The 26,067-nt window shown below is 51.8% G+C and overlaps 2 protein-coding genes across 6 annotated transcripts in view; one reads left to right on the forward strand and one right to left on the reverse strand.

Moving 5' to 3' along the window:
- The window catches only part of SYMPK (symplekin), a 49,269-nt gene that overhangs the window by 3,030 nt on the left and 20,172 nt on the right, over nt 1-26,067 (reverse strand). For both annotated transcript variants that reach the window (XM_040413086.1, XM_040413085.1), the window contains exons 14-23: nt 13,918-14,144; nt 13,757-13,838; nt 13,413-13,526; nt 13,190-13,337; nt 8,132-8,292; nt 7,943-8,051; nt 1,983-2,083; nt 1,809-1,899; nt 1,606-1,707; nt 1,334-1,521 (exon numbers count right to left, since the gene is read on the reverse strand). In XM_040413086.1, the coding sequence (XP_040269020.1) occupies nt 1,334-1,521; nt 1,606-1,707; nt 1,809-1,899; nt 1,983-2,083; nt 7,943-8,051; nt 8,132-8,292; nt 13,190-13,337; nt 13,413-13,526; nt 13,757-13,838; nt 13,918-14,144 (1,323 nt within the window). The remainder of the gene's footprint in view (nt 1-1,333; nt 1,522-1,605; nt 1,708-1,808; nt 1,900-1,982; nt 2,084-7,942; nt 8,052-8,131; nt 8,293-13,189; nt 13,338-13,412; nt 13,527-13,756; nt 13,839-13,917; nt 14,145-26,067) is intronic.
- On the forward strand, nt 3,774-5,904 carry LOC120982982. Of its 4 annotated transcripts, XM_040413091.1 has the most exons (3): nt 3,774-4,050; nt 4,115-5,248; nt 5,492-5,904. In XM_040413091.1, exons 1-3 carry the CDS (start codon nt 3,815-3,817, stop codon nt 5,592-5,594), a joined length of 1,473 nt encoding a protein of 490 aa, XP_040269025.1. In that variant the 5' UTR covers nt 3,774-3,814; the 3' UTR covers nt 5,595-5,904. The 4 variants fall into 4 exon arrangements, with proteins under 4 accessions (XP_040269025.1, XP_040269023.1, XP_040269024.1 ...); XM_040413089.1 differs by having other exon boundaries at nt 4,115-5,904; XM_040413090.1 differs by having other exon boundaries at nt 4,196-5,904.

Consider the following 26,067-nt stretch of genomic DNA (forward strand, 5'->3'; position numbering starts at 1 on the left):
TGCAAGATTTTGGACTGGAGAAAATAAGAGTAGGATTTGGTTGGACAAAAAAAGCTGGCACTTGTGCCCTGATCCTGGAGTAATAAAGACGGCTGTGACTCCCTGTTCCATATGTGCAGCTGTTCGCTAATGTCCTCAGAGGATACCTGCATTGCGTCACTGTTAGGCCTCATGCACACGACCGTGCTGTTTTTTGCGGTCCGCAAAAAACGGAAGCCGCCCGCGTTGTCTTCCGCAATTTGCGGAACGGGCGCCGGCAATAATAGGTGCGGACAAGAATAGGACAGGTTATATTTTTTTTAGCGGGCGCGTGGAACGGAGCCACGGATGCGGACAGCACACTGAGCGTTGTCCACATCTTTTGAGGCCCCATTAAAATGAATGGGTCCGCAACCGAGCCGCCAAAACGGCGGCTCGGATGCGGACCCAAACAACGGTCGGGTGCATGAGGCCTTAAGAGGTGGACTAAATCAGTCATGTTTAGTTGTGTGGTGTTAACATTACTCTGGGAATCTACACTTAAGTCCTCTGGGGCAACTAAATGTGCACCGTCACCCACCTGCAGAATTGGGGACAGATGGGAGAGGGCAAGTGCTCACATGCACCATAGATGGAAGAATAAAACAAAGGAAATGGGAGGTAGACAAATTCCTTGTTTCATCACTTCAATCTCCGCCTTGTGGTCACCCCAACAAAGCCACAGGACTGCATCGGAGGTTCTTAGCTCTCCTTGGGGAGAGCACCTTAAATTGGCGTGAGGAGACTTATAAGCCATACGCGCTCCTCTGGAATTCTGGGAAGAAAGGGATGCAAATGAGCTCTTAGCAAGCTCCGCCTCTGATGCCACCAGATCTAAGGCAGCTATCCTAGAAGTCTATGTTCAACCCTTTAAATAGGCCTTGAGACAATAAGCCAGAACCTGCAGACAGCTGTTTTGGGGGGGGGATTGCCCCTCATCAGTGCAGAGAGGACTGGCATAACTAGGTGAGAGGAGAGCTAGTACCCCCCAAATCCTGACCAGTTAAGCCAGTCCTGTCTGCAGATGAGGTGCTGGCTTATTTAATATCCCAGTCATGTCTGAAGGCCTATTTAAAGGGTTGAACACTGACCTTTAGGATAGCCGCCTTAGATCCGGTGGCATTCGAGGCAGATCTTGCTAGGAGGCAACGTCCCTGACATTCACAGCATATTGGAGAAAGCTGCAATACTCCGTCCATCTCAGAGAAAAGAACCAGCATGCAACACTATGGGAGCAGATGTGGTCAGTAACCACGTGGTCTCCACGGAGCCAGCACACCCAATAAAAGTCACAGAAACTCCAGCTGCTTCTTACCTGCTTGTAGATGAGACGTGTGAGGATGTTCATAATGAAGCCCCCTAGCCTGGGATACATGCCTAGGGCTTGGATAACAGTCCTCATAAGAAGCATGGGTAGCGGTGTGGTGTCCATCAGCTGTTGAAGGACCACCGCCAGCACTTCAGATGTATACACCGAGCGGGCAGAGAAGCAAAGGTTGGTGGCTGAAGTGGAACAGGACAGAGGACATTTAGAAAGATAAGGAGTTCCAGGAAAGGCCAAGGAGTTCAGGGGAAATTAAGACGCACCTTTAATGACGGATTTCATGTCACATTTACTGGAGTCGATGTTATGAAGAGCAACCAGAAGGTCTCCAGGAGTCAGGGGAGACATTGAGCTACTTCCATCTCCTAGGAAAGTCACATTTCACAATTGCATCCTTCCAGCCAGGCGCATTGGCATACCTGGTGCTAGCCCTGCCCCCGCTCCGCACAGCCCACCCTCCTCTCACCATGCTGGGTTCCAAGCAGTCGATTGAAGACTTCTTTCACAACAATGGGGTTGAGTTTGATGAGTTTGGGTAAAGCCTGAACGACTTCCTTCTACAAGAGAGAACATGCACAGTAAAGTGGCCTCCGCCCTCAGGGCCTGCCCACCGTGCAGACAGGCGGGGTGCCCCTCTCACCTTATCCAGGCCGTTCAGCACAGGGATCAGGAAGCGGACGTCTGGCAGGCGCTTCTGGTACAGATCCCGCACACGTTTGACAAGCTCAGGGGAGGGAGGAACTGAAACAAGGGCGACACGATTACTGGAGACAGAACTACAAATCCGGTCATAATCTTCAACATGGTCGGCGAGGACCCAAGAGCTGGCAATCTACACAGAATGGAGAGCCAGTCCTGCTGCTCATATCGGTGGACAATCAGGTGACAATGTCGTACTGGTGAGAACCTGATGAAGGGGCTTGACCGGCCCTGAGAAAGTATATACTGCAAAGAAAGAAATGGTCATCACATCCCTAAACGCAGGTGGACGTCGCCATGGCGGAAAGTGCAAAAGCAAACAAAAAAAGTAAATCCGACCGTGCCGCACTCACTAATGCTGCATTATACAAGATAACTGGCAAATACAGGCTTATAGAAAACCATTTGTGCCCATCTACCAGCGTCATGGCGATCTCTTCAGGACAGGAACCTATATTAAATACTACATTCACTGGTGCCACGCTGGCCTCCATTACAGTCAGGGATGCAGGTCCCACATGCATGCCGAGCCCACACTGTACTATACCTCCTCCGGTGCCACGCTGGCCTCCATTACAGTCAGAGGATGCAGGTCCCACACTGTACTATACCTCCTCCGGTGCCACGCTGGCCTCCATTACAGTCAGGGATGCAGGTCCCACATGCATGCCGAGCCCACACTGTACTATACCTCCTCCGGTGCCACGCTGGCCTCCATTACAGTCAGGAGATGCAGGTCCCACATGCATACTGAGCCCACACTGTACTATACCTCCTCTGGTGCCACGCTGGCCTCCATTACAGTCAGGGGATGCAGGTCCCACATGCATGCCGAGCCCACACTGTACTATACCTCCTCTGGTGCCACGCTGGCCTCCATTAGTCAGGAGATGCAGGTCCCACATGCATGCCGAGCCCACACTGTACTATACCTCCTCTGGTGCCACGCTGGCCTCCATTACAGTCAGGGGATGCAGGTCCCACATGCATGCCGAGCCCACACTGTACTATACCTCCTCTGGTGCCACGCTGGCCTCCATTACAGTCAGGAGATGCAGGTCCCACATGCATGCCGAGCCCACACTGTACTATACCTCCTCTGGTGCCACGCTGGCCTCCATTACAGTCAGGAGATGCAGGTCCCACACTGTACTATACCTCCTCCGGTGCCACGCTGGCCTCCATTACAGTCAGGAGATGCAGGTCCCACATGCATGCTGAGCCCACACTGTACTATACCTCCTCCGGTGCCACGCTGGCCTCCATTACAGTCAGGAGATGCAGGTCCCACATGCATACTGAGCCCACACTGTACTATACCTCCTCTGGTGCCACGCTGGCCTCCATTACAGTCAGGGGATGCAGGTCCCACATGCATACTGAGCCCACACTGTACTATACCTCCTCTGGTGCCACGCTGGCCTCCATTACAGTCAGGAGATGCAGGTCCCACATGCATGCCGAGCCCACACTGTACTATACCTCCTCTGGTGCCACGCTGGCCTCCATTAGTCAGGAGATGCAGGTCCCACATGCATGCCGAGCCCACACTGTACTATACCTCCTCTGGTGCCACGCTGGCCTCCATTACAGTCAGGAGATGCAGGTCCCACATGCATGCCGAGCCCACACTGTACTATACCTCCTCTGGTGCCACGCTGGCCTCCATTACAGTCAGGGGATGCAGGTCCCACATGCATGCCGAGCCCACACTGTACTATACCTCCTCTGGTGCCACGCTGGCCTCCATTAGTCAGGAGATGCAGGTCCCACATGCATGCCGAGCCCACACTGTACTATACCTCCTCTGGTGCCACGCTGGCCTCCATTACAGTCAGGAGATGCAGGTCCCACATGCATGCCGAGCCCACACTGTACTATACCTCCTCTGGTGCCACGCTGGCCTCCATTACAGTCAGGAGATGCAGGTCCCACATGCATGCCGAGCCCACACTGTACTATACCTCCTCTGGTGCCACGCTGGCCTCCATTACAGTCAGGAGATGCAGGTCCCACACTGTACTATACCTCCTCCGGTGCCACGCTGGCCTCCATTACAGTCAGGGGATGCAGGTCCCACATGCATGCTGAGCCCACACTGTACTATACCTCCTCTGGTGCCACGCTGGCCTCCATTACAGTCAGGAGATGCAGGTCCCACATGCATGCCGAGCCCACACTGTACTATACCTCCTCCGGTGCCACACTGACCTCCATTACAGTCAGGGGATCCAGGTCCCACATGCATGCCGAGCCCACACTGTACTATACCTCCTCTGGTGCCACGCTGGCCTCCATTACAGTCAGGAGATGCAGGTCCCACATGCATGCCGAGCCCACACTGTACTATACCTCCTCTGGTGCCACGCTGGCCTCCATTACAGTCAGGGGATGCAGGTCCCACATGCATGCTGAGCCCACACTGTACTATACCTCCTCTGGTGCCACGCTGGCCTCCATTACAGTCAGGAGATGCAGGTCCCACATGCATGCCGAGCCCACACTGTACTATACCTCCTCTGGTGCCACGCTGGCCTCCATTACAGTCAGGGGATGCAGGTCCCACATGCATGCTGAGCCCACACTGTACTATACCTCCTCTGGTGCCACGCTGGCCTCCATTACAGTCAGGAGATGCAGGTCCCACATGCATGCTGAGCCCACACTGTACTATACCTCCTCCGGTGCCACACTGACCTCCATTACAGTCAGGGGATCCAGGTCCCACATGCATGCCGAGCCCACACTGTACTATACCTCCTCTGGTGCCACGCTGGCCTCCATTACAGTCAGGAGATGCAGGTCCCACATGCATGCCGAGCCCACACTGTACTATACCTCCTCTGGTGCCACGCTGGCCTCCATTACAGTCAGGGGATGCAGGTCCCACATGCATGCTGAGCCCACACTGTACTATACCTCCTCTGGTGCCACGCTGGCCTCCATTACAGTCAGGAGATGCAGGTCCCACATGCATGCCGAGCCCACACTGTACTATACCTCCTCTGGTGCCACGCTGGCCTCCATTACAGTCAGGAGATGCAGGTCCCACATGCATGCCGAGCCCACACTGTACTATACCTCCTCTGGTGCCACGCTGGCCTCCATTACAGTCAGGAGATGCAGGTCCCACATGCATGCCGAGCCCACACTGTACTATACCTCCTCTGGTGCCACGCTGGCCTCCATTACAGTCAGGGGATGCAGGTCCCACATGCATGCTGAGCCCACACTGTACTATACCTCCTCTAGTGCAACGCTGGCCTCCATTACAGTCAGGAGATGCAGGTCCCACATGCATGCCGAGCCCACACTGTACTATACCTCCTCTGGTGCCACGCTGGCCTCCATTACAGTCAGGAGATGCAGGTCCCACATGCATGCCGAGCCCACACTGTACTATACCTCCTCTGGTGCCACGCTGGCCTCCATTACAGTCAGAGGATGCAGGTCCCACACTGTACTATACCTCCTCTGGTGCCACGCTGCATTCCCTGAAGGTAGTGTCGGTTCTTTGGTCGTTGGCGGACAGGTACAAATGATTTTCTACTAAATGTATTTGACAGGAATCTCGCATGTATCACGCAGCATTAGTACGTTTTCTGTATCGAGTGCGGCACGATTTCCTGGGGCGTTGTTTGTTTTTGGGTTATCGCCTGGTTCTCCTCTTCATCTGATCTTCTGCAGTCGGCACGTCCCTGGTGACCCATCCTCAAGCGCAGCAACCGATGGTGGTTTCCCTATTCTTCTGGCAAGTCTCTTTCTTTCTGTTCAAGCGGTCCTACCTCTCCGTCATCTCCTGCATCAACGCCTTCACAGGGAGCCTGGCACCGGGATTGTGTGTGCAGAGCTGAGGACATGGGCTGCTAGACCGCCGCTAGCACATCCGCAATACCCAGTCCCTATAGCTCTGTGTGCTTTTATTGTGTAAAAAAAACCTGATGTGATACATATGCAAATGCACCTGAGAGGAGTCCTGTCCCCGAGAGGAGCCCAGCACCGCCCCGCGTCCTAAGAATCTCCTCCTTGCCCCCGACGTCACAAAGCTAGAGCACCGTAATCTCGCGATGCACGAGCTAGCGCATGCACAGTGTCGTCATAGTGTTCCTTCCCTGTGCTGGCATCAGCCTCAGGGAACAAACTGCGCATGCGCTAGCTCACGCATCGCGAGATTACGGCGCTCTAGCTTTGTGACGTCGGGGAGCAAGGAGGAGATTCTGAGGACGCGGGCGGTGCTGGGCTCCTCTCGGGGACAGGACTCGTCTCAGGTTCATTTGCATATGTATCACATCAGATGCGGCCTCCAGCCCGGGCACAACGCCAGATGCGGCCTTGTGCCCGGGCACAAGGCCAGATGCGGCCTTGTGCCCGGGCTGGAGGCCAGATGCGGCCTCGTGCCCGGGCTGGAGGCCAGATGCGGCCTCCAGCCCGGGCACAAGGCCAGATGCGGCCTCCAGCCCGGGCACAAGGCCAGATGCGGCCTCCAGCCCGGGCACAAGGCCAGATGCGGCCTCCAGCCCGGGCACAAGGCCAGATGCGGCCTCCAGCCCGGGCACAAGGCCAGATGCGGCCTCCAGCCCGGGCACAAGGCCAGATGCGGCCTCCAGCCCGGGCACAAGGCCAGATGCGGCCTCCAGCCCGGGCACAAGGCCAGATGCGGCCTCCAGCCCGGGCACAAGGCCAGATGCGGCCTCCAGCCCGGGCACAAGGCCAGATGCGGCCTCCAGCCCGGACACAAGGCCAGATGCGGCCTCCAGCCCGGGCACAAGGCCAGATGCGGCCTCCAGCCCGGGCACAAGGCCAGATGCGGCCTCCAGCCCGGGCACATGGCCAGATAACTCTGGGGTTATCTGGGATTTAAACATTCAGGGTAGGGGGAGAATTAAACTCTTGGCATCCGGCCGTCAGAAAGAAATGTGTCAGCAAAAATGTTGTCTGCCAGTTAAAACCAGATATTGACTTTTTTTTCTAATCTGTTTTTATTTTCTGAGCATGGTCACGGGGGCGGCCATCTTGAGCATGGTCACGGGGGCGGCCATCTTGAGCATGGTCACGGGGGCGGCCATCTTGAGCATGGTCACGGGGGCGGCCATCTTGAGCATGGTCACGGGGGCGGCCATCTTGAGCATGGTCACGGGGGCGGCCATCTTGAGCATGGTCACGGGGGCGGCCATCTTGAGCGAGCAGCCCCTTGGTCCATAGACACAATGGCCAGGAGGGGACCCTATTGACTTTCATGGGAGCGTTTTCTGGGCATGCTCCGTGACCTGTACAAGGCTCGTTTCACAGAGTTGTCGGCCAGAACAGTCTGCTGGATCTGCTTACCGTACATGTGAAAGAGGAAAAGGATCTCCTGTATACACAGAGGTGGTATCTCCTCATCATTACAGGCCCGGTCAGGGCCGTGCCCCCATACGCCTGCATTCTTAACGTTAAAGGGACATCCGCTCCCTTCACTCAGCCCGATTGGAGCACACGAGCATTTCTAGTTCTGCAGGACAAGGGCTGGTTACTGCCGGTGAAGTACCTTGTCTCACTATGCTACACAGAGGCTTCCTCCTAAAAGTGATCTTGGTGACATCACCGGCACTAATGGGCGGTCTTTGGCTCTGCCCTAGCCATCCATTAAGGCTGATGATGTCACCGGGCTCACTGCTAGGCGGAAGCCTCTGCCCAGCATACCCACGAGAAGCCCGGGACCTAGCCTTGCAGGATGCAGCACCCGGCAAGGGGGGCATCAGAGCTACAAAATGCTCCAGTCATACAGGCTCTGAACCCGGACAAGCGCTCTAAGGGTTTGAACCGTTAGGAGACTCTTTGGGGGTCACTGGTACACCTTCTGAGGATGGATGTCATACATGGTGCTGGACATTACTCTGTAAGGGGCGGTCGGGGACATACCTTTATCAGTTAAGATGTGCAGGCAACGAGTCACCAGGGTTTCTGCCCCTTTGGGGCAATTCTCCACCAACAGGAGCAGCTCTGGAGAGTTCATGCCCATGCCCCGGATCTGCAGGAAAGCGCCAGTCGTTAGCTCCACAATTGTGCCCACCTGCTGCTCTTAGCCCAAGGAAATTAGAAATGCCTTACCGGGGTCTCAATGACACGCAGCACTGTCCGCTTGATGTCCGCTGTGGCTTCTGTGTAGACGGATGCCAGCTCGTGGATGAGCTTGTGGTTCTGTGGTAGTAAGGCCAGGTAGAGGTAGAGACAGTGCTTCACCGTGTCCTCCGTCCAAGGAGCAGCCACCTCTGAGAAGAAGAAACATAGAAGCCTAGAATGTGTCGGCAGATGAGAACCGTGTGGCCCATCTAGTCTGCCCAATATACTGAATACTATGGATAGCCCCCGGCCCTATCTTATATGAAGGATGGCCTTATGCCTATCCCATGCATGCTTAACCCCTTCACTGTATTTGCAGCTACCACTTCTGCAGGAAGGCTATTCCATGCATCCACTACTCTCTCAGTAAAGTAATACTTCCTGATATTACTGTTAACCCTTTGCCCCTCTAATTTAACACTATGTCCTCTGGTAGCAGTGTTTCTTCTTTTAAAGGGAACCTGTCACCAGGACTTTGTGCACAGAGCTGAGGACATGGGCTGCTAGATGGCCGCCCGCTCATCCGCTATACCCAGGCCCCACAGCTCTCTGCGCTTTTATTGTGTTACAAAACTGTTTTCATCCATATGCAAATGACCTGATATGTGTCCTGTGTCCGGAGAGGAGTCCAGCGGAAAGGAGTCCAGCACCGCCCCGCGTCCTCCGAATCTCCTCCTTGCTGGCTGACGTCACAGAGCTGGAGCGCCGAAATCTCGCGATGTGTGAGCTAGCGCATGCGCAGTTCGTTCCCTGTGCTGATGCCTGTACAGGGAATGAACATGATGCAGACGCTCACACATCGCGAGATTTCGGCGCTCCAGCTCTGTGACGTCAGCCAGCAAGGAGGAGATTCGGAGGACGCGGGGCGGTGCTGGGCTCCTTTCCGCTGGACTCCTCTCCGGACACAGGACACATATCAGGTCATTTGCATATGGATGAAAACAGTTTTGTAACACAATAAAAGCGCAGAGAGCTGTGGGGCCTGGGTATAGCGGATGAGCGGGCGGCCATCTAGCAGCCCATGTCCTCAGCTCTGTGCACAAAGTCCTGGTGACAGGTTTCCTTTAAATCTTCTCTCCTCTTTTCCCTTGTTGATTCCCTTTATGTATTTAGCAGTTTCTCTCATCTCCCCTCCGTCTCGTCTTTCTTCCAAGCTCTACATGTTAAGGTTCTTTAACCTTTCCTGGTAAGTTTTATCCTGCAATCCATGGACCAGTTTAGTAGCTCTTCTCTGAACTCTCTCTAGAGTATCTATATCCTTCTGGAGATATGGTCTCCAGTACTGCGCACAATACTCCAAGTGAGGTCTCACCAGTGTTCTGTAGAGCGGCATGAGCGCCCCCCTCTGTCTACTGGTAATGCCTCTCCCTATACACCCCAGCATTCTGCTAGCATCTCCTGCTGCTCTATGACATGGTCTGCCTACCTTCAAGTCTTCTGAAATAATGACCCCTAAATCTCTTTCCTCAGATACTGAGGTTAGGACTGTATCACTGATTGTATATTCTGCTCTTGGGTTTTTACTAGTGATGTCCGGTTCATGAACGAATCGTTCATTTGAATCGATTCATTTCAGTGAACCGGAGGAGTCGATTCATTTGAATGATCCGATCCGTTTGAAACGGCTCTTCTACACAGACAATGAATGCAGACGCTCAGCTCACCACCTCACGCTGGAGCAGGGAGGAGCCTGAGGGAGGGACTGGGAGGAGTCAGTAATATGATCTTAGAGTGGAAGAGCTGCTTCTGCCAGCCCCGCCCCTCCCCGCCCACCAACCAATCACCGACCAGAGCTGAGGGGGCGAGGCCAGCACAGCACACTGCAGCTCTGACTCGAGTCCTCTGAGCCGTCTGTACAGGGAGTCTAAAGGAATCGAATGAGTCACAAGAATCTAAAGATCCGACTCAGTCAGTGACTCATTCCATTCAAGAGCCGAGAGTCACTAGAACAGGTTACATTACACTGAGGCTGTCGGCTCTTGTTGCAGCAGTGATAAGGTTAAAGGGTTTCTATCACTTCGTTTCACCTATTTAGCTTTCAGACACTAGCGATCCGCTAGTGTCTGCTTTATCTAACCATCCTAATATAAGAGCTTATTGTCCTGCCGTTTAGCTAAAAAAATAACTTATATAGATATGCAAATGAGCCTCTAGGTGCTATGGGGGCGTGATTAGCACCTAGAGGCTCCGTCTACCTTAACAAACTGCCGCCGCCCAGCGCGTCCCTCCAGCCCGCCCATCTCCAGCTGAAGCGATCCTCTCCGTGCGCGTCTCTGTTCTGCGCATGCGCAGTGAATGTCTGATCGCTTCCCTGCTCAGACATCTCCACTGCGCCTGTTCCTCGGAGCACTATGACGTCATCGGCGCAGGCGCAGTGGAGATGTCTGAGCAGGGAAGCGATCAGATATTCACTGCGCATGCGCCGAATACGAGGAGCATCGCATTCCGGAGGAGATGGGCGGGCTGGAGGGACGCGCTGGGCGGCGGCAGTTTGTTAAGGTAGACGGAGCCTCTAGGTGCTAATCACGCCCCCATAGCACCTAGAGGCTCATTTGCATATCTATATAAGTTATTTTTTTAGCTAAACGGCAGGACAATAAGCTCTTATATTAGGATGGTTAGATAAAGCAGACACTAGCGGATCGCTAGTGTCTGAAAGCTAAATAGGTGAAACGAAGTGATAGAAACCCTTTAAGGGACAGGAGCAGAGATAAGAGAAGGGACAGATGACAGAGTTTAGATTATAGGTTGAATTAAATTAACCCTTTAGAATCAAATTGACTTCTCAGGAGATATATATGTTAAAGGCATCTCATTCAGTAGCTATATAACTAAGGGTGGGTTTACATGAGATGCCTTTAACATATATATCTCCTGAGAAGCCAATTTGATTCTAAAGGGTTAATGTAATTCATCCTGTAATGTAAACTCTGTGTCATCTGTCCCTTCTCTTATCTCTGCTCCTTATCACTGCTGCAACAACAGCCGACAGCCTCAGTGTAATGTAACCTGTTCTAGTGACTCTCGGCTCTTGAATGGAATGAGTCACTGACTGAGTCGGATCTTTAGATTCTTGTGACTCATTCCATTCCTTTAGACTCCCTGTACAGACGGCTCAGAGGACTCGAGTCAGAGCTGCAGTGTGCTGTGCTGGCCCCGCCCCCTCAGCTCTGGTCGGTGATTGGTTGGTGGGCGGGGAGGGGCGGGGCTAGCACTTGCGAGTCAGCTCAGCAGTCTGACTCACCAAGTGAACCGAAGATCCGATTCATGAATGGGTTCATTTGAATGAGCTGATCCAAATGAACCGATTCACCTAAAAGAGCCGAACTTCCCATCACTAGTTTTTACACCCCAGGTGCATTATCTTGCACTTATCAACATTACATTTTAGTTTCCAGAGTTCTGACCGTTCTTCTAGTTTTCCTAAATCCCTTCCATTTGGCGTTTCCCTCCAGGAACATCAACCCTGTTACAGATCTTTGTGTCATCAGCAAAAAGACCCACCTTACCATCGAGGCCTTCTGCAATGTCGCTGATAAAGATATTAAACAATATGGGTCCCAGAACAGACCCCTGAGGTACCCCACTGGTAACAAGACCTTGGTCTGAATATACTCCATTGACTACAACCCTCTGCTGTCTGTCCCTCAGCCACTGCCTAATCCATTCAACAATATGGGAGTCCAAGCCCAAAGACTGCACTTTATTGATAAGCCTTCTATGTGGGACAGTGTCAAAAGCCTTACTAAAGTCCAGATAAGCGATGTCTACTGCACCTCCACCGTCTATTGTTTTAGTCACCCAATCAAAAAAAATCAATAAGATTAGTTTGACATGATCTCCCTGAAGTAAACCCAGGCTGTTTGTCATCTTTCAATCCATGGGATTTTAGATGTTCCACAATCCTATCCTTAAGTATGGTTTCCATTAAAGGGGTTATCCAAGTTATATTTATTGATGACCTATCCTCAGGATAGGTCATCAATATCAGATCGGCGGGGGTCCGACACCCGGCACCCCCTCCGATTAGCTGTTTGAAGAGAAGGCATGTGCAGTGTCAGCGCTGCCTCCTCCTCACTGTTTACCTTCTAGCCGTTGCATCTGCAGTGGTGAGCAGGTGTAATTACACCCAAGCCGTCCCATTCATTTCAATAGGAAGGCTTGGGTGTAATTACACCTGCTCACCACTGCAGATGCAACGGCTAGAAGGTAAACAGTGAAGAGGAGGCAGCGCTGACACTGCACATGCCTTCTCTTCAAACAGCTAATCGGAGGGGGTGCCGGGTGTCGGACCCCCGCCGATCTGATATTGATGACCTATCCTGAGGATAGGTCATCAATAAATATAACTTGGATAACCCCTTTAATTTCCCCACTATTGATGTCAGGCTTACTGGCCTATAGTTGCCCGATTCCTCCCTACTACCTTTCTTGTGAATGGGCACAACATTTGCTAATTTCCAATCTTCTGGGACGACTCCTGTTACTAATGATTGGTTAAATAAATCTGTTAATGGTTTTGCTAGTTCACCGCTGAGCTTTTTTAATAGCTTTGGGTGTATCCCATCAGGCCCCTGGGACTTATTTGTATTGATTTTAGACAGCTGACTCAGAACCTCTTCCTCTGTAAAGACACATGCATCAACAGATTCATTAGTCTTCTTTCCCAACTGAGGTCCTTCTCCTTCATTTTCCTTTGTAAAGACTGAACAGAAGTGTTCATTGAGGCCGTCAGCTAGTTCTTTATCTTCTTCCATATACCTTCCTTCTTTTGTTTTTAATTTGGAAATTCCTTGTTTTAGTTTCCTTTTTTCATTTATGTATCTGAAGAATGCCTTCTCGCCTTTATTCACTGACTGAGCTCATTTCTCTTCTGCCTGTGCTTTAGAAGCTCTTATAACTTGTTTGGCCTCTCTCTGCCTAATCCTATACATTTGCCTGTGCAGGAGAAGGAGCAGTTCACTGGGTGTTTGTATTCATTCCTTTTCAGAAGGATCTGGGCAAACAAATCCTGCACCCAGCCATGTAACATTAACCCTTGAATACCTGTGTCCTTATCTGCCCCAAAGAGCACAGAGGGAGGGTTGGGGTGGACCAGCAGCTGCAGGTAATTAAGTGCAAACTTTTCTATGTATTGCCGGAGACTTTCCTTCTCGTACATGCGTTTAATAAGGAGCAGAGCTTGCTGCCGGACCTGAGGAACAGAGCAGAGCATGAGAAGACTGTCAGCCAGAAGGCCACGTGCACAGCAGCGCAGAGGAGCACACACCTTGTCCTTCTCATTGGAGCTCAGGTCCAGAAGTAAATGCAAATACTGAAACTGCCGAGCCGGGCGGGTGAGGATGAGATCCCTCAACGTGGACATCCCTAGGTAACTGCGACCCTGAACAGAAAGAAAGAATCTCAGGAGATCAGAAAGCAGGTCCTGACGGGGACACCTCAACGCTCCTGGGTGTGAAGTGTGGGTGACCGCTTCTGATCTGTTGTATTGGTTAGTATCCCAGGAGATCTAGAACTGATCTATTCCGATTGCTTGTACACGGCCTGGGCCTATGGGCTTAGTCTGCAGAGAACTCCTCTGTAGCTGGCTCATACTTCATAGCTAGGCAGTACCTCGTCCTCACAGTATTTGCGAATGACGTCCAGTGCAGAGTCTGTCAATAGAGGAGCCTCCAGAACCACTTTGGTGAAGACCCTAAAAGGAGGAGGAGAAAACATCACATTGTCTGATGATAGTCCTACTAATGGCTGTGGGCAGACCTCCCCATACTGACCCGTCTCTCTGGTCTGGCCGTTCCTGCAGTCCGGTCAGGATACCAATCAAGCACTCCTGATAGCCATCTTCCCCTGCCCCAGACTGGTATTCGCAATACTCCTGGAAAAGCCAGGCTAGAGCCAGGTCCAGACGTCCACGAGGGTCACAGAGAAAGTGGCTCAAGACTTCAGCCTTCAGCGACGTATCCAGATGGGTCACCAATCGGGCCAGAACCTTCACCCGCATCTGTAGAGAAGGAGATTGGAAGGACTCACAGGTCGCTCATGTTATATGAATGTAGGAGACATGTTTGTGCTCCCATCGGTGGGGAAGTGACCCTAATGCTAGGCCTGTGCATGAATTCAATGGGGGACGGGGTTAGGGCAGTAAGAACTCCAGTAGACGTACAGATTTCGGGGCATCACTGCGCTGCTGTGGAGGAAGATCGACCTTTGGGTGCTTCTTGTTACCTTTTTTGTGTATTGGAAGCATTTTGAATAGTAACTGTAAGACGGCACTTGGAGCTGTATAGCTTCTATAGCGCCACATACCTGCCCCCTCTTATTATCCAGGAGAGGGCAGAGGAAGACATATTGCCCCCAATGGTTTATGTTGTGGGAGGCTAGTGGTGAGGCCAGGCATCCTCCTGAGTGCTCCAAGCCTCCAACTGCCTCCCTGTGCAGTCAGAAAAAATAAATACAAGGCGGAAACGAAACACTAAAAACTACCTGTTGTAGGTGGGGCCGACTCCATTGGTCGTGCAGCCCTGACCGGCCCCCCATAGGCGGATTGTAATTGGTGTAAGTATAAAGCTGTAGCCGCTCTCTCTGGGCACCAGGAGAGGTATAGAGCGGGCTCAGCATGCTGGTACCTGCATCCCTGGATTTAATGGCGTATGGCACATAACAGGTAGTATTTATTAGTGTTAGGTTCCCGTCTTACAGAGATCGCCTTGACGTCAGCAGACGGGCACTAATAATTCTGTACAAAATGTATTTCCCAAGAATCTCAAATTTACAAAATAAGCGCAGCATTAGCGCCAGAATATTTTCTATAACTATGGCATTATCGTACGTTATTTGCATTGAGGGGGTTTTCTTCGTGTTTCTAGCCATGGCGGCGTGCACCTGCGCATTGGGATGTTCTGGCCGGCGTCACATGGTTGGCAAAAAAGACCAGCCTCCTACTGGCACAAGTGCACCAAAGCAGGAGGGCATCTCACCATCATTGGTGTAATCTGCATTTTGGTTTTTAGAGACTTCTCCGTCATTTAAAGTCCCTACAGTAGGGACCGGCTGCGCCTCAATGGGGAAGTAGTAATGGGACTGGGGGGGTAATTACATTATAGGAGGGGAGGATAGTGCAGATAGAGACAGGGGGGGGGGGGTAATTACATTATAGGAGGGGAGGATAGTGCAGATAGAGACCTGGGGGGGGGGGGGGGGGTAATTACATTATAGGAGGGGAGGATGGTGCAGATAGAGACCTGGGGGGGGGGGGGTAATTACATTATAGGAGGGGAGGATAGTGCAGATAGAGACCTGGGGGGGGGGGTAATTACATTATAGGAGGGGAGGATAGTGCAGATAGAGACCTGGGGGGGGGGGGGTAATTAGATTATAGGAGGGGAGGATAGTGCAGATAGAGACCTGGGGGGGGGGGGGGGGGTAATTACATTATAGGAGGGGAGGATAGTGCAGATAGAGACCTGGGGGGGGGGGGGGGGGGGTAATTACATTATAGGAGGGGAGGATAGTGCAGATAGAGACCTGGGGGGGGGGGGTAATTACATTATAGGAGGGGAGGATAGTGCAGATAGAGACCTGGGGGGGGGGGGGTAATTACATTATAGGAGGGGAGGATAGTGCAGATAGAGACCTGGGGGGGGGGGGTGATAATTACATTATAGGAGGGGAGGATAGTGCAGATAGAGACAGGGGGGGGGGGGGTAATTACATTATAGATGGGGCGGATAGTGCAGATAGAGACCTGGGGGGGGGGGGGGGGGAGTAATTACATTATAGATGGGGAGGATAGTGCAGATAGAGACCTGGGGGGGGGGGGGGGGAGTAATTACATTATAGGAGGGGAGGATAGTGCAGATAGAGACCGGGGGGGGGGGGTAATTACATTATAGATGGGGAGGATAGTGCAGATAGAGACCGGGGGGGGGGGGGGTAATTACATTATAGGAGGGGAGGATAGTGCAGATAGAGACCTGGGGGGGGGGGGGGGGGTAATTACATTATAGGAGGGGAGGATAGTGCAGATAGAGACCTGGGGGGGGGTAATTACATTATAGGAGGGGAGGATAGTGCAGATAGAGACCGGGGGGGGGGGGGGGGTAATTACATTATAGGAGGGGAGGATAGTGCAGATAGAGACCTGGGGGGGGGGGGGTAATTACATTATAGGAGGGGAGGATAGTGCAGATAGAGACCTGGGGGGGGGGGGGGGGGTAATTACATTATAGGAGGGGAGGATGGTGCAGATAGAGACCTGGGGGGGGGGGGTAATTACATTATAGGAGGGGAGGATAGTGCAGATAGAGACCTGGGGGGGGGGGGGGTAATTACATTATAGGAGGGGAGGATAGTGCAGATAGAGACCTGGGGGGGGGGGGGTAATTAGATTATAGGAGGGGAGGATAGTGCAGATAGAGACCTGGGGGGGGGGGGGGTAATTAGATTATAGGAGGGGAGGATAGTGCAGATAGAGACAGGGGGGGGGGGGAATTACATTATAGGAGGGGAGGATAGTGCAGATAGAGACCTGGGGGGGGGGGGGTAATTACATTATAGGAGGGGAGGATAGTGCAGATAGAGACCTGGGGGGGGGGGGGTAATTACATTATAGGAGGGGCGGATAGTGCAGATAGAGACCTGGGGGGGGGGGGTAATTACATTATAGGAGGGGAGGATAGTGCAGATAGAGACCTGGGGGGGGGGGGGGAATTACATTATAGGAGGGGCGGATAGTGCAGATAGAGACCTGGGGGGGGGGGGTAATTACATTATAGGAGGGGAGGATAGTGCAGATAGAGACCGGGGGGGGGGGGGGGAATTACATTATAGATGGGGAGGATAGTGCAGATAGAGACCTGGGGGGGGGGGGGGTAATTACATTATAGGAGGGGAGGATAGTGCAGATAGAGACAGGGGGGGGGGGGGGTAATTACATTATAGGAGGGGAGGATAGTGCAGATAGAGACCTGGGGGGGGGGGGTAATTACATTATAGATGGGGAGGATAGTGCAGATAGAGACCTGGGGGGGGGGGGGGTAATTACATTATAGGAGGGGAGGATAGTGCAGATAGAGACCTGGGGGGGGGGGGGGTAATTACATTATAGGAGGGGCGGATAGTGCAGATAGAGACCTGGGGGGGGGGGGTAATTACATTATAGGAGGGGAGGATAGTGCAGATAGAGACCTGGGGGGGGGGGGGGTAATTACATTATAGGAGGGGCGGATAGTGCAGATAGAGACCTGGGGGGGGGGGGGTAATTACATTATAGGAGGGGAGGATAGTGCAGATAGAGACCTGGGGGGGGGGGGGTAATTACATTATAGATGGGGAGGATAGTGCAGATAGAGACCAGGGGGGGGGGGGGAAATTACATTATAGGAGGGGAGGATAGTGCAGATAGAGACAGGGGGGGGGGGAATTACATTATAGGAGGGGAGGATAGTGCAGATAGAGACCTGGGGGGGGGGGGGGTAATTACATTATAGGAGGGGCGGATAGTGCAGATAGAGACCTGGGGGGGGGGGTAATTACATTATAGATGGGGAGGATAGTGCAGATAGAGACCGGGGGGGGGGGGGGGGGGTAATTACATTATAGATGGGGCGGATAGTGCAGAGAGAGACCTGGGGGGGGGGGTAATTACATTATAGGAGGGGAGGATAGTGCAGATAGAGACCGGGGGGGGGGGGGGGGTAATTACATTTTAGGAGGGGAGGATAGTGCAGATAGAGACCTGGGGGGGGGGTAATTACATTATAGGAGGGGAGGATAGTGCAGATAGAGACCTGGGGGGGAGGGGGGGTAATTACATTATAGGAGGGGAGGATAGTGCAGATAGAGACCTGGGGGGGGGGGGGGTAATTACATTATAGGAGGGGAGGATAGTGCAGATAGAGACCGGGGGGGGGGGGGTAATTACATTTTAGGAGGGGAGGATAGTGCAGATAGAGACCTGGGGGGGGGTAATTACATTATAGGAGGGGAGGATAGTGCAGATAGAGACCTGGGGGGGAGGGGGGGGTAATTACATTATAGGAGGGGAGGATAGTGCAGATAGATACCTGGGGGGGGGGGGGTAATTACATTATAGGAGGGGAGGATAGTGCAGATAGAGACCTGGGGGGGGGGGGGGGTAATTACATTATAGGAGGGGAGGATAGTGCAGATAGAGACCGGGGGGAGTAATTACATTATAGGAGGGGAGGATAGTGCAGATAGAGACCTGGGGGGGGGGGGGTAATTACATTATAGGAGGGGAGGATAGTGCAGATAGAGACCTGGGGGGGGGGGGTAATTACATTATAGGAGGGGAGGATAGTGCAGATAGAGACCTGGGGGGGGGGGGGGGGTAATTACATTATAGGAGGGGAGGATAGTGCAGATAGAGACCTGGGGGGGGGGGGGGTAATTACATTATAGGAGGGGAGGATAGTGCAGATAGAGACCTGGGGGGGGGGGTAATTACATTATAGGAGGGGAGGATAGTGCAGATAGAGACCTGGGGGGGGGGGGGTAATTACATTATAGGAGGGGAGGATAGTGCAGATAGAGACCTGGGGGGGGGGGGTAATTACATTATAGGAGGGGAGGATAGTGCAGATAGAGACCTGGGGGGGGGGGGGGTAATTACATTATAGGAGGGGAGGATAGTGCAGATAGAGACCTGGGGGGGGGGGTAATTACATTATAGGAGGGGAGGATAGTGCAGATAGAGACCTGGGGGGGGGGGTAATTACATTATAGGAGGGGAGGATAGTGCAGATAGAGACCTGGGAGGGGGGGGGGGGTAATTACATTATAGGAGGGGAGGATAGTGCAGGTAGAGACCTGGGGGGGGGGGGTATTACATTATAGGAGGGGAGGATAGTGCAGATAGAGACCTGGGGGGGGGGGGGGGGTAATTACATTATAGGAGGGGAGGATAGTGCAGATAGAGACCTGGGGGGGGGGGGGTAATTACATTATAGGAGGGGAGGATAGTGCAGATAGAGACCTGGGGGGGGTAATTACATTATAGGAGGGGAGGATAGTGCAGATAGAGACCTGGGGGGGGGGGGGTAATTACATTATAGGAGGGGAGGATAGTGCAGATAGAGACCTGGGGGGGAGGGGGGGTAATTACATTATAGGAGGGGAGGATAGTGCAGATAGAGACCTGGGGGGGGGGGGGTAATTACATTATAGGAGGGGCGGATAGTGCAGATAGAGACCTGGGGGGGGGGGGGGTAATTACATTATAGGAGGGGAGGATAGTGCAGATAGAGACCGGGGGGGGGGGGGGTAATTACATTATAGATGGGGCGGACAGTGCGATTGCTCCGCAGACATTTCTTATCCAGTTCGGAGATTATGTTTATTATGGGGGGGGGGGGGGGTATTATAACATTGATGACATCATTCACATATCTTCAAGTGATAAAAGGTTTGAATCCTGCTGCATGGATTAATGGCGCCACGACGCGCGGTCGGATTCGTTTTTAGCATTGGAACTATGCATTGTAATAGGAAATGTACTCACCGGTCATCACTTTTCCGTGAGCCCGTGACCGCGCCCTTGAGAGACCGCCTCCGTCCAGGACAGGAACTTTCCTGGAGAGCAGTTTTTTTGAACTGATGACCTATCCTCTGGATCATCAGCATCCGACACCCGGACCCCCGCCGATCAGCTGTTTGAGAAGGCAGAGGCGCGGGCAGTAGCGGTTTACCGCAGGCCCAGTGACATCACGACTAGTATCCAATGGCCTGGGAGGGGCTAGGGTCCATTCAAGTGAACAGAGCTTAGCCCCGCCCAGGCCATTGGCACTAGTCATGCCAGCGCCTCTGCCTTCTCAAACAGCTGATCGGCGGGGGTCCGGGGTGTCGGACCACCGCCGATCAGATGCTGATGATCTATCCAGAGGATAGATAATCAGTTTAAAAAAAAACTGCAGAACCCCTTTAAGGAGGGATACCTCCCCTATACCACCAGTTAATTTGTGAGAACATCTAATATAAATCACTTTTTTTTGGGGGGGGGGGGGGGGGGAATAGGGTTAGGTAACCCTAACCCAGGTGCTGTCATGGGCTCATGGAAAAGTTATTACCAGTAAGTAATCTTAAGTTCCCCTTACACCCATGACAGCACCCTTGAGACAACTAGTACCTAGCTCAGGGTGGGACCCTGCAGAACGCTCCTGCCAAAAGCTAGCCGCTCCTTAGAGTCCAAGTCTAATCTGTAGTGGCGAAAGAAAAAGCACGGCCACTTCCAGGTAGCGGCCTTACAAGTCTGCTCTGGAGATGCCTCAGCCCTCTCTGCCCAAGTAGTGAGCACCAAATCCGAAAGGGGGGGATTCCCCGATGGAAGAATAGGCTAAGGTGATGGCCCCTACTATCCATCTAGATAGCGTTCTGGAGGAAACGTTATTACCTCTATTTTTACCACAAAGCTGTATAAAAAGTCTCAAGGGTTTTCTCCATTGATTAGCGACTTAGGCATCTTCTGACATCGAGACCGTGAAGCCTCCTCTCTCATTCTTTGGGTCCTGACACAAGGATGGAAGAATAATATCTTGGTCCTATGAAGCATGGAGACCACTTTAGGTAAAAAGGAGGGATCCGGCTTAATGAGCACTCTGTCTTCCAGGATGTTAGTGAAAGGGGGAGCGGCTGAGAAGGCCGAAATTCTGCCAACACGCCTGGCCGAGGTAATCGCCACCAAAAAAGCAGTTTTGAAAGACAAAATTTTAATAGATAAATCCTGCAAAGGCTTGAAAGGAGGCTCCATCAATCTAGATTAAGGTCCCGGGGGGGGGGATCTGATCACAGGCTGAATCCTACTAATGGCTCTAAAGAATCTCCTTATCCATGGATGATTGGCAATAGGAGAATCAAAGTAGGCACTAAGGGCAGAGACCTGTACTTTAAGAGTACTTGGTATTAGGTTTTTATCCAGACCTTTTTGAGGAGAACTCAAGGGATCTACCAGGATTTTACAGAAGTTTAGGAAAGTCTTCCATATTCTGAGATAAATGGTAGAGGTTATGTGGCGAAACCAACCTCGCCACTGGGTTTTGGAGAGGCCTGTTTATCAGCCTCTTGCCCCTGGATTATGGGCCATATACTAACTTTTAAACCCCTGAACCTATTCAAGTGAATTTTGGATAGGTTTGTCCCAAAGTTATACGGTTTAAATTGATGTAAGTTATATGTATGGCCAATGTAAACTCACAAAGTTGTAACAATCTATAATAATTGTAACTTGTCAGCTTGGGAGGAAAATGCTGGGTGTGTTTCTATTGTGCCATTGTCCCATTGTGTGTTTAAATGGTGATGTCTGTCCTGTTGTCTGCACATGTGTATTGGTGACTTCTCTTTGTCTTGAGAGATAATTGGATTACGCCTCGGGTGTCTCCAGGGCAGAGAGGAGGAAACCATGATGCATTGTGGGGATATGTTGTGTCTGTGTTGTAAATTACTGATTGGTTGTATTTCAAACCCCTGTGGGCAGTACTATGTTTTTGGTTTGTGAATAAAAGAGGCTGTACGTGAAGTACAGTCAGTTCCTGTTTTAAACCTCAAGGTGAAGTGTCGTCTCATTCTTGGGGGAGGATTTATTGCATGCTGTCCCAGTTTGACTGCTAGGAGTGAAAACCTATTCGTATGGTTCCTATTCAACTGCCTACAGCATTCATATGCTTGGAAGAGGATTTATATGCTTCTTCGGTTCGGTGATTGTGGTGTTTGCCAGAGTGCTTGGAAGCCTCAGGAAAACGCTAGGCGCATCCGTAAACGGAGGTACTCAGTCGGGGTGCCAGGTGATCCGTTACATTGGTGGCAGCAGTGGGATGGCGTCCTGATGTGAGAGGAACAACACCCTAGAGACACAGGAATTAATATGGAGCGGCATAGAACCAGCGAGTCCCTGGACAACGCTCGAGGTAGAAAAGGAATGGAACCGGAGGTTAGAGAACCTCTTGGCACCACTGGTCAAGCCAATAGGAGAGGCAACCAGGTTGGACTGCAGAGAGAGCGCCCGACAAGAGATGTGGGAAGAAACCCTAGAAGGTGTCCAGCGTTGGCGAGGTGAGCGTCTTCCCAGCAAGGAGCAGCGGTTACAAGCCAGAGTGGCCCTACGGATACCTATGCTGGGAGAACAGGCCCAGGAGGAATTGGTGAGGCAACTTAATTCACTGGCATGGAGGGAACTGGGTCTCGATGATGCATACCAAGCGCTACATTGGTACGCGGTTCAGCGGGTTCCCGGAATGGCCAAATTTGACAAACCCGAGGGCAAGGATTATAATGGCCCTGGCTTATTATGGGGGGCCTTTGCAGAACCGGAATTTGGGAGTGCGGCAGAGGCACGGCTTTGGGACATATTTGACTACAGAGAGGCCGTGCTGGATCTCCCTATGGCCGAAGACCTAAGGCCAGACCTGATTGAACTGGCTGTCCAGGAATGGGAACTGGAGCAGGATTACCAGCACCTGGTCAGCTCCAGTCAGTCACCCTATACCCTGCAAGTACCACCAGAGCAGTGGGAGATCGAACTGAATTATGCAGACTTATATGATCAAGTGACACCGCCTGTCTCTAACCTGATGGGGCTTATGGACTGTACACCATTGGGAGCGTTGAGTTTCGTTCCCCCTCCCCAACAACTAAGCCCGTCATCAGGAGACCTGCATTCGGTACCTCCTACTCCCCAACCAGCCCCAGAAATGAGGGACCTTATCGACTGGTCCTGGGAAGACCCACAGATGGCAGGTGGAGATGGGACCGAGATCTCTCTACCGGCCCTACAGAGATACTGGGCAGCCGGCCCAGATCTCCAACTCCAGCAGCAGTACCAGGAGGAGGAGGTAAGCAACCCCTCCCCTCCACAGCCAACTCCAAACCAGGTACTGGGGTCAGTAGAGGAGTCGTTAGCCCCCTCTGGCCCCCTCCCAGCAGAAGAGCTGGCATCTGGGCAGAGCGCTGCTGGCCTCTGCCCTACTTGTCCCCTTACTACCCAGCAGGACTGTACTCCAGTCCCTCCAGCAGAAGAGCTGGCATCAGGGCAGAGAGCCGCTAGCCTCTGCTCCACCGACCCCCTTGTTACAGGGCTGGCTTGTACCCCCCTCGCCCCAGCAGAAGTGCTGGCATCAGTGCAGAACACCGCTGGCCGCTGTTCCCCAAGTAGCCCCAGCGGTTTGCCTAGCACACCAAGGGGAGACAGTAAGCCCCACAACAGTGCAGATGGGACCGTAGTCTCTGTACCTGCACCACTGGAGATATGGACAGTCTGTCCTGGTCCACAACAACAGGACAATGTATTGGAAGGAGAGGCAGTCTGTTTTCCCCTACAACAAGGGAGGGTGTCGCAGAGAGAGGAGCCTGTTACCTCTTCCCCCCAGCAACAGCTTTGTTCAACCAGGGGAGAGGGCACCCTGGTTACCTTCCCCCCAAGTCATGGATCTACAACTGGGCACAAGTGGCAGGGGGCCATAGGGACAACTACACCCTTGGAGAAAGGCCGGCTGACTATCAGAGCCCCAGACCGCCTGGAGGTCTGGAGTCTGGATAGTCTCAATGGGAAAGGGGAGAAATGTGGCGGAACCCGCCTCGCCACTGGGCATTGGAGAGGCCTGGCTGCCCGCTTCCTACCCGCTGACTATGGCCCCTGGTGAATTGGTACGTTTGAATGCAATATTTGGGCATGTGGTATTTTATATTGCTGCTACTGGCCCTTTAATGGCCATCCGTGGACGTGTTATGACTTTTAGGAACAATGCCCCTTTAAGACTGTGTAGCAGATTGCATTCAGGCTGTCTTAAATACTATGTATGTTATTATGTGTTCGGTTAAATTGTATATGTGCATGCCAGGGTTCAAGTTAGTCCATTATGTTTGGTAATTGTATTTTGTGGATTGCGTCTCAGACAATGCTTATTGTGTTGGTTAATTACATCTCAGACAATGCTCATTGTGTTTTGTTTATTGCGTTACAGATAGAGGGAAGGGGATTTTGTGTACAATTGCTGGGAAGGTTTAAATACTGTAGATACATATGATTGGCTGTTTTTGCTGAGCCCTGTGGGTGGTAACCTTGTTGGAAGATGTGTATAAATCAATGCTTGTGTTAAAATAAAGGGAGTTCCTGTTTTAACCCTCAAGGTGAAGTGTCGTCTCATTCTTGGGGGAGGATTTATTGCATGCTGTCCCAGTTTGACTGCTAGGAGTGAAAACCTATTCGTATGGTTCCTATTCAACTGCCTACAGCATTCATATGCTTGGGAGAGGATTTATATGCTGGTTCGGTGATTGTGGTGTCTGCCAGAGTGCTTGGAAGCCTCAGGAAAACGCTAGGCGCATCCGTAAACGGAGGTACTCAGTCGGGGTGCCAGGTGATCCGTTACAGGTTACTTCTTTCCTCCATGATAAAAAAAAGAGTAGATATAACTTCCTTAGACAGGCCCCTACGTTCTAAGATTCCCCCCTCAAACACCAGGCTGTTAGATGAAGGCTTCTCACTTCTGGATGGAAGACAGGACCCTGAAATGGATCCTGCCTGTCCGCAAGAATCAAGGGATCTGTCAGGGAAAGTTTCCTCAACCAAAGTCCTCCTCGGCCAAAAGGGGGCGATTAGAATGAGCCTCGTCGTTCCTGCCTCAACTTCTGTAATACTCTCGGAAGGAGTCTTCGAGGAGGAAAAGGTGTACAGAAGCTGATTTGGCCACGGAAGGGAGAATGCATCTATCCCTGTCAGGGAATCTTCCAGATTTAGGGAAAAGAATAGGTTGTATTTTTTGTTCTGTCTGGTCGCAAAGAGATCCATTTGAGGAGGACCCCAAAGTTGAATTATCTGGTGGAAGACTTCTTGGATTAAGCACCATTCTCCTTGATCTAACTGGTTTCTGCTTAGAAAGTCTGCCACCTTGTTCTCAAATCCCTTTAAATGTACATCTTTGAGGAAGGGAACGTAAGGAATGACCAGGGAGAAAATGTCTGCAGTTAAGGACATAAGGTTTTTTGATTTGGTTCCTCCTTGCCAGTTTAAATAAGAAATTACCGTGGCGTTGTCTGAAAAGATTTTTATTCCTTTTCGTTGTATTTTGGGTAGGAATTCTTAGCGCTAATAGGACTGCTCTGAGTTCCCTCATATTCTGGGAGTCCTGACTATCGAGCTCCATACCCCCTGACAATAAGCGCCCCACCCAGACGGACTGGCATCTGTAGTGATGGATATCTGCTCCTGGGGATCCTAATGTAGGCCCTGAGACAGATTTGCAGGTTCTAGCCACCAGGTTAGAGATTGAATCACTGAGGGGTCAGGGAAAGTGGGGCGTCTAATGGGGATCGAGATCCCCGCCACTGAAGAGACCTGGAGTGAAAAAGGCCCCAATTGACCGCAGGTATTGTGGAGGTCATTCTGCCCAATACTGTCATCCCGTGTCTGATGGTTCGATTCTTTGAGGTTACAAGGGACCACACGTCTTCTCTTATTTGGGATACTTTGTGTTGAGGAAGAAAACAACACTGGTTCACTGAATCCAGGATTAGACCCAGAAACACACATCGGATTTTACTTCTCCCAGTTTATTTGCCATCCTTAGCAGATCTCCGGATTCCACCATCACCAGGAGGTCGTCCAAATAAGGGATCACCAGAACGTCTCTCTCTTATGTGGGCCATAACCTCTGCCATTACTTTTGTAGAGTCTGGGGACCTGGGATATTCCAAACGGAAGCGCTTTGTATTGATGAATGTGACCTTCCATGGATACTGCCACTCAGATATTTCTGGAAATCTGTATGAATTGGAATGTGATAGGAAGCGTCTTTTAGGTCTATGGTGGCCATGACGCAGTCTTTGGAGAGATGCTTTATTGTGGACTGTACAGATTCCATTTAGAATTTTTAGTATTTCACAAAATGATTTAAGTCCCTCAGATTTATGATCAT

Source organism: Bufo bufo, assembly GCF_905171765.1.
Source record: "Bufo bufo chromosome 8 unlocalized genomic scaffold, aBufBuf1.1 SUPER_8_unloc_2, whole genome shotgun sequence".
Taxonomy (NCBI): domain Eukaryota; kingdom Metazoa; phylum Chordata; class Amphibia; order Anura; family Bufonidae; genus Bufo; species Bufo bufo.